This window comes from Schistocerca serialis, chromosome 4 (assembly GCF_023864345.2).
Source record: "Schistocerca serialis cubense isolate TAMUIC-IGC-003099 chromosome 4, iqSchSeri2.2, whole genome shotgun sequence".
In the NCBI taxonomy this organism is placed as follows: Eukaryota; Metazoa; Arthropoda; class Insecta; order Orthoptera; family Acrididae; genus Schistocerca; species Schistocerca serialis.
Window position 1 is genome coordinate 605,795,342 of NC_064641.1, and position 8,502 is coordinate 605,803,843.

Consider the following 8,502-nt stretch of genomic DNA (forward strand, 5'->3'; position numbering starts at 1 on the left):
GATCACTACACAAATCTTTTGTCAAGTCATTGAACTGTTGTTCTATGTCGGTTTTGAAAGCATCGAGGTCTCGCTTTTGCTCTCCAAGTTATTCCTTTTGTGTATGTCTGTTGTTTTGAAAAATTATTAAATTTTTCATCAATACTTCGTTTGAATGTTTTTGCTCTTCCTTAAAGTCGTTCTTGAAATCAGTGAAGCTTTGTTTAAATAACTGTTGTAGCATTTGCATCTTGTTCGGGGTTTCCGGTGTGCGAAATGCACGCTGTCCAATCACGTTTGCACTAGGCGTAAGTGTAGCAGGCAAAGAAAGATTTAACAAGTCCGCGCTGACGCGCGATACATTTTCACCAAGAGAAAAAAATCTTCCCTGGAGAAAACCGTGACCCTGTCACATCTGTTGCCATCATAGTATCATTTCGAATGATAATGTTTCTGTCATATGTATCCATGTCAATTGACAAATGTAACTGGTCGTTATCACTGCTACCGACATGTTCTGTTTCGATTTCATTTGTTGTAATGTCCATGTCGGCGACATCTTGTGCCAGGCTATCCAGCAATTGATTGGCAATAATGTGCCTATTTTGTGTATTCATTTTTTGATAATTTAAAAAAATTACAAAATAAAGAATACTTCTGAAAATCAAATATTCTGTTTGTAATAGTGAAGATACCACTACGAAATCTATTCAACGGTGCCTCGCTAACATGTATCAAAATACATTTTCGGCGTAACTCAATTGCATGCACAGGTTTCTCTCCTCAAAATTAATTTTCTATCCAAATGTCTACGTATGTTATGAGAATGCTGGGAATTGAATTAGGAAAGGTACTACGATCACTGTTGACAGAGACGCTACGAAGCGCAGTCACGTACGCAATGGATCGTGTACTTTCCTGCCTTTTCGTTGGTTTTTCTCGCTCCTTTCGGAATTAATTCCCCAACTGATTGTGTTTAATCTTTTGCACATCGTGTGATTTCCATCCTCGTTGCGATAATATAGTATCACTCTCATGAAACAGATAAAGACAACAATTAGTATAATACAGAACTTACAAAATTATGTAATTATTTTAAATTTTTACAAACGTGCTAACTCTCTCTCGATGACGACGTCCTAGTATAGATCGCCAGATATGGTGGCTAGGGAGAGAGATAATGCGAATTGTTTAGAGCTGATGTAGTTGTGCTAATGCACTTTTAGCCGAAACAGGATTTGAAAGCCTAGAAATGCAAGCAGGCGTGGATGCATGCGCGTTAAGAGACTTTGTGGCATTTCTGGAACGTTCATTGAAGATTAATTCCTTTGAGTTTTGGTGAACAGCTTGATATTTACCTCGTCTCCCAAACCATGTTCAACAATGCGGGTGTGGCTGCTTCGGGTATTCTCTCTTCGTCTTGACTTTTCCTCCTTAGGAGAAGGTCCATTTAAAATGCAAGTGCTCGTCGCATCGCGATGTGGGCATCACAACTGCATGTACTACTCTAGCACGCCTCCCGTCACACACAATTTTCATCTTATCCACACACTACTAATGTAGTGTTCCTTTCCCCTTATCCTTGTTAATTACAGCATTTTCCCGATTCCCGTAAGAGTTGAGCCTGTGGTGCATCTGCACTGCAGAGCAGCGCCGGCCGAGGTGGCCGACAGGTTCTAGGCGCTACAGTCTGGAACCGCACGACCGCTACGGTCGCAGGTTCGATTCCTGCCTCGGGCATGGATGTGTGAGATGTCCTTAGGTTAGTTAGCTTTAAGTAGTTCTAAGTCTAGGGAACTGATGACCTCAGATGTTAAGTCCCATAGGCCTTGATACGCCTGGGCATTGGGTCGAACAGAGCTTGGATGGCGTGTACACGTACAGCTGCCCATGCAGCTTCAACACGATACCACAGTTCATCAAGAGTAGTGAGTGGCTTATTGTGACGAGCCAGTTGCTCGGCCACCACTGACCAGACTTTTCAATTGGTGTGAGATGTGGAGGATGTGCTGGCCAGGGCAGCAGTCGAACATTTTCTGTATCCAGAAAGGCCCGTACAGGACCTGCAACATGAGGCCGTGCATTATCCTGCTGAAATGTAGGGTTTCGCAGGGATCGAATGAAGGGAAGAGCCACGGGTCGTAACACATCTGAAATGTAACGTCCACTGTTCAAAGTGCGGTCACTGCGAACAAGAGGTGACCGAAACGTGTAACCAATGGCACCACATACTATGACGCCGGGTGATACGCCAGTATGGCGGTGAGGAATACAGGCTTCCAATGCGCGTTCGCCGCGATGTCGCCAAACACGGTTGCGACCATCATGATGCTGTAAACAGAACCTGGATTCATCCGAAAAAATGACGTTTTCCCATTCGTGCACCCAGGTTCGTCGTTGAGTACACCATCTCAGGCGCTCCTGTCTGTGATGCAGCATCAAGGTTAACAGCAGCCATGGTCTTCAAGCTCACAGTCCATGCTGCTGCAAACGTCGTCGAACTGTTCGTGCAGATGGTTGATGTCTTGCAAACGTCCCCATTTGTTGACTCTGGAATCGAGACGTGGCTGCACGATCCGTTACAGCCATGCGGATAAGATGCCTGTTATCTCGACTGCTAGTGATACGAGGCCGTTGGGATCCAGTACGGCGTTCCATATTGCCCTCCTGAACCCACCGATTCCATATTCTGCTGACAGTCATTGGATCTCGGCCAACGCGAGCAGCAATGTCGCGATACGATATACCGCAATCGCGATAGGCTACAATCCGACCTTTATCAACGTCGGAAACGTGTTGGTACGCATTTCTCCTCCTTACACGAGGTATCACAACAACGTTTTACCGGGCAACGCCAGTCAGCTGCTGTTTGTGTATGAGAAATTGGTTGGAAACTTTCCTCATGTCAGCACGTTGTAGGTGTCGCCACCGGCGCCAACCTTGTGTGAATGTTCTGAACAGCTAATCATTTGCATATCACAGCTACTTTTTTTCTTTTTTCTTTATTGTGATTTTAAAACCTTTAGAACAGGTAGGCTGGCAGCAGCACAATACGCCGCACTTCAGCCAAATATAGTACAATGATAAAAACAGAGAAGACACATGAGTTGGAACAAAACGGCGGGGAAAAAACAGTAGACACATGAACATAAAAAATCATGAAGCCGTTCACACTCGATGACAATCCACACTACAAACTGTTGACACGGAGCACAAACACTGAAGATGTCGATGGCACTGGTGAACTATGGAGTGTGACGGTGAACACTGAACACTAAACACGATGGCACACACGAGAGACTGATGGCGATGATCTCCGGCGCGCGAATGTGCACTTAGCGTGTGCGAGTCCGGGGACCTGCCAAGCGGGGAATAAGGGTGAGGTGGGGGAGAGGGGAGAACAAGGATGCCAATGGCTGAGAAGATGGGGGGAGGAGGAGAGGGACAGGGGAGGGGAAGCCCGCGGGAGGAGTGGGGAGAAATGGAAGAGGGAGGGAAGAGGGAGAGAAGGGAGGGAGGGTGCCCAAAGCAGCAAAAACAGAAAGATGGTGGGAGGATCAAAGTTGGTAGGAGGGGTAGATGGAGGGGAGGAGGGCATCATCAGGGAGAGGAAGCTGGCAGAATCCACCTTGGGAGAGGGTAGGGAGACCGGGTGGGACGTGTGAATACAGTCGGGGCAGTGGACGGGGGTGGGAGAGAATGGGCGAGACAAGAGGGTGGGGAGGATCGAGCTTGCGGGAGGTGTACAGGATCCGTATCCTTTCAAGGAAAAGGAGGAGGTGGGGGAACAGAATGAGAGCGAACAGGATCCGCGTGGGGGAGGGGAGACGGATGCGATAGGCGAGGCGGAGAGCATGGCGTTCAAAGATTTGAAGGGCTTTATAAAAGGTAGGGGGGCGGAGATCCAGGCCGGATGGGCGTAATAAAGGATAGGGCGGATGAGGGATTTATAGGTGTGGAGTATGGTGGAGGGGTCTAGACTCCACGTACGGCCAGAAAGGAGCTTGAGGAGACGGAGTCGGGAGCGTGCCTTGGCTTGGATTGTCCGGAGATGGGCGGTCCAGGAGAGTCGACGGTCGAGGGTGACGCCAAGGTACTTAAGGGTGGGGGTGAGGGCGATAGGACGGACATAGATGGTGAGATAGAAATCAAGGAGGCGGAAGGAAGGGGTGGTTTTGCCTACAATGATCGCCTGGGTTTTGGTATCACAGCTTCTTCTTCCTGTTGGTTAAATTTCGCGTTTGTAGCACATCATCTTCGTGGTGTAGCAATTTTAATAGCCAGTAGTGAAAATTATAGCTCAGAGAGAAGTAAAAACTTTTAAGACTTTATTTTCAAATAATAATTCGCGTCACCTGTGCCACTTTCCACTGTTTACAGGCCTGCAGCGTCATGCGCGGGACGGCCACCGCGGCGCTCGCCTTCGCGTCGTTGCTGTTGCTGCTTACGGTGCTGCCACCCAGCGTGGACGCTGTGAGGCGCGTGCTGGTGCGAGCCCCGGGCCAGGCTGCGCAGGCGCGGCGCGCCAAGGTGCTGCAGGTGGGGCAGCTTCGCAAGGAGGCCGTGCGCGAGGGACACATCATTCGCGCGCCGGACCGCATCGTGGACCCGGGCGAGGTCTGCCTCGGCGGCAAGCGGCACGGCGCCGGCCGCTGCCGCGAGGAATGGTGATACCACCCACGTGTGCACAAACTCTCACTCAGTATTATGTGACGATTTTTTTTTCTAAAAAACAATCAAAAATAAAAATGTATGTTTCTGTAACTTAGGTAGCAAACAACTATCTTTACTTTTCCTAGCATTATTTCTGTACTTTACAGATTCACATGTAACTGGTGTATGCTCAATAGTGTGGACCTTAGCAATACGTAATTTTCCATCCTCGTGTTTTTTTTTTTGAGTCATCAGTCTTCCGACCGGTTTGATGCTGTCCACGCCGAAATCCTCTCCTGTGCCAATCTTTTCATCTCAGAGTAGCAATTACAACCAAAGTCCTCACTTATTTGCTGGCTGCATTCCAATCTCTGATTTCCTCTGTAGTTTTTACTCCCTACAGCTCCCTCAAGAACCACATATATTATTCCCTTATGTCTTAACAGATATCCTATCATCCTGTCCGTTCTTCTATTTTCCACATATTTCTTTCCTCACCCATTCTACGTAGAACCTCCTCATTGTAAATCTTATCAGCCCACCTAATTTTCAACACTGTTCGTAGCACCACATCTCAAATGCTTCTAATCTCTTTTGTTCCTGTTTTTCCACAGTCAGTGTTTCACTGCCATGCAGTGCTGTGTTCCAAATGTATATTATCAGAAACTTCTTCCTCGGAGAGTAAGGACTTATGTTTGATACAAGCAGATTTTTCAGAAATTCCTTGTAAATTTAAGATCTATGTATGCTACTAGCGGATTTCTCTTGTCCAGGAATGCCCTTTCCGCCAGTGGTGCTCTGCTTTTCATGGACCCGTTGCTCCGTCCATCAGGGCTTATTTTGCTGCGTATATAACAAAATTCCTTAATATCGCAATCCCTAATTCTGATGTTAAGTTTTTCTCTGTTCTCATTTCTCCTACTTCTCATTCGTTACTTTCGATTTACTCTCAGTCCGTATTTTGTACTCATTTAACTGTTCATGACATTCAACAGATCCTTCACTTTTACTCAAGATAGCAATGTCATTAGCGAATCTTATCATTGATATCCTTTCACCCTGAATTTTGAACCTTGCTTTTATTTCTGTTATTAGTTTTCGATGTACAGACTAATAGTAGGGGCGAGAAACGACTGTCCTGTCTCACATCCTTTTTAATTTGAGCACTTCGGTTTTTGTCTTCCACTCTTACGGTTCGCTCTTGGCTCTTGTACATAATGTATATAATACGTCTTTCTTTCTAGATTATCCCTGTTTATCTCAGAATTTCGAACACCTTGCACCATTTTAAATTGTCGAATACTTCTTCTAGGTCGATAAATCCTACGAACGTGTCTTGATTTTTCTTCAGTCTTGCTTCCATTATCAACCGCTACGTCAGAACTGCCTCTTCTGTACCTTCACTTTTCCTAAACACAATTTGATCATCTAACAGATTCTCACTTTTCTTTTCTATTCTTCGGTATATTTTTCTTGTCAGCATCTTGGATGAATAAGCTGTTAAGCTGATTGTGCGATAATTCCCACATTTCTCGGCCCTTACTATCTTCAAAAGGCCGGCCGGGGTGGCCAAGCGGTTCTAGCCGCTAGAGTCAGGAACCGCGCGACCACTACGGTCGCAGGTTCGAATCCTGCCTCGAGCATGGATGTGTGTGATGTCCTTAGGTTAGTTAGGTTTAAGTAGTTCTAAGTTCTAGGGACTGATGACCTCAGATGTTAAGTCCCATAGTGCTCAGAGCCATTTGAACCACCATCTTCGAAATTTTGTGGATGATATTTTCGCGAAAGTTAGATGGTATAGCGCCAATCTCATACCTTCTACATTCCATAGCGAAGATTCGTTTTGTTGCCACTTCACCTAATGAATTTAGAAATTCCGATAGAATATTATCTGTTCCTTCTGCCTTATTTAATCTTAAATCGTCTAAATCTCTTTTAAATTCTGACTCTAATACTGCATTTGCTATCTCATTCCCTTTTACACCTGTTTATTCTTCTATCAAGTCGTAAGACAAATCCTGCCATGCCCCCCCCCGCCCCCCTCCCAAAAAAAGAGTGTAAAACCTGTGCACAACTGGACAACTGCAAACGACTCATAAAAGCCATGAAGATGGAAAACAGTAGACACAGCCATAAGTTCCATTCAAAAACAATATACTCTTCCTCTTTTTTTTCTTCTTCTCCATCATTTCCCTTCGCACTCAAACATAAGTTTGTGGAACACATCTACAAGTCGGCATACTTCTTATAACTGTATCTGAAAAAAGTACCAAAAATGTCACGAAAAACGTGAAAAAATTCCGAGAAAAGGTTTTTGTTAATGACGTTCATAACTTATATAAGAGAAACGCGTTGCCATTTTCAGCTTATGTTGAACCAAAGAACGGACAGACATGAATGATTATTTTTCTAAAGAAAAGATTTGGTAATGGTTTTTATTATGAACTCCACCAATAACTTTCAAAACTAATTATGTCTCAGTTTCATCTTTTGAGAACATGTTATTGCAATTTTATTTGAGATTGATACGTCTTATTCCACATGACAGCTACCTTCAACTATTCTACCATAGTATGGCGCAAAGATTTATTGGAAACGTAGCACACAAGAGAAGTAAAATTATTTTCTGAATTTGTGTAATGAATTTGTGGAAGAAGGTGAGACCATTTGATAACTCTTGGAAGAACAGCCCACAGACATGCATTGACACTAACAGCACAAATTATTTGAAGTAATTACTGACAATACGTCAATGAAAAACAATCTTTGGTTTCAATTTAAGTAAAGCAAGAACATGCTACTATAAAAAAAACATGTTGTAAAATAATTTGATAGAGTAATAATAAGAGTGTAAGTGTAATACATGCAGTTAAATTTACCTAATAAGGCTTATGAGAAATCACATAACATAATTTGCTTCGATAACATTCGGTATTTTTTGCAAACCTAGTAGTAGAATCCACGAGTTACTGAAAGTAAAGATCACATTTTAATCAAATTAAAGAAAGTTCAAGATAATTTTTATTACTGGTGTCTACAAGTGAGTGCAAGTAAAGTAACTAGAAAAAGTCACCATCGCACACACACACACACACACACACACACACACACACACACACACACACAAGGGCACGCACGCGCACACACACGCACATACAGCATAATGATTCACATCTGTACATTCTGTACTGTCTTATAATAAAACTTCACCGCACATGTAGACACACATAAAAAAATTACAACACAGTATTTACACATCATAACCAATAAATTTCGCCTCTGTCAGCCTGCTTACCTGGGTGGTAACGTGCTCGCCTCCCATGCAAGCGGACCTAGGTTCCCGACCGGGTGGCAGATTTTTCTCCGGTCAGGGACTGGGTGTTGTGTTGTTCTCGTCATCACTGCATCCTCATCACCGGCGCGCAAGTCGTCCAGTCTGGCGTCGAATGGCATAAGACGTGCACGTGGCGGCCGAACTTGCCCGACTAGGGGCCCCTGGCCAACGATGCGATGCGATCATGTCCATTTATTTTTTCATCTATCTGTAATGATCACTTGCATGAGGAAATAATCTTGTAATTTGCTACACCTGGAATAAAACGAAAAACTAACCAAACAAAAAATACTACACATGACAATTTTATTGTTTTTTACATATTAGTATAATAAATTACTGCGAAATTTGGCTTGGAGCACAGATCGTTTGGCATTTAATTGTGTCACACGCAGTGAAAAAACATTTCATCATCATCTTCAAAACTTATCGTTTATTGCAAACAGTGGGTTGTCACATTCTGAATACTTATTTGAGATAACTCTACTAAACAGCCAATTTTTGACTGGTTTGTCTGCATTAATAAAATCGAAATG

The 8,502-nt window shown here is 44.0% G+C and overlaps 1 protein-coding gene across 2 annotated transcripts in view; it reads left to right on the plus strand.

Moving 5' to 3' along the window:
• Positions 1-4,743, plus strand: part of LOC126475403 (mucin-5AC-like) — a 145,673-nt gene extending 140,930 nt beyond the window's left edge. For both annotated transcript variants that reach the window (XM_050103245.1, XM_050103238.1), the window contains exon 2: positions 4,360-4,743. In XM_050103245.1, the coding sequence (XP_049959202.1) occupies positions 4,372-4,650 (279 nt within the window). In that variant the 5' untranslated portion in view covers positions 4,360-4,371 and the 3' untranslated portion in view covers positions 4,651-4,743. The remainder of the gene's footprint in view (positions 1-4,359) is intronic.
• Positions 4,744-8,502: the final 3,759 nt, after the last annotated feature.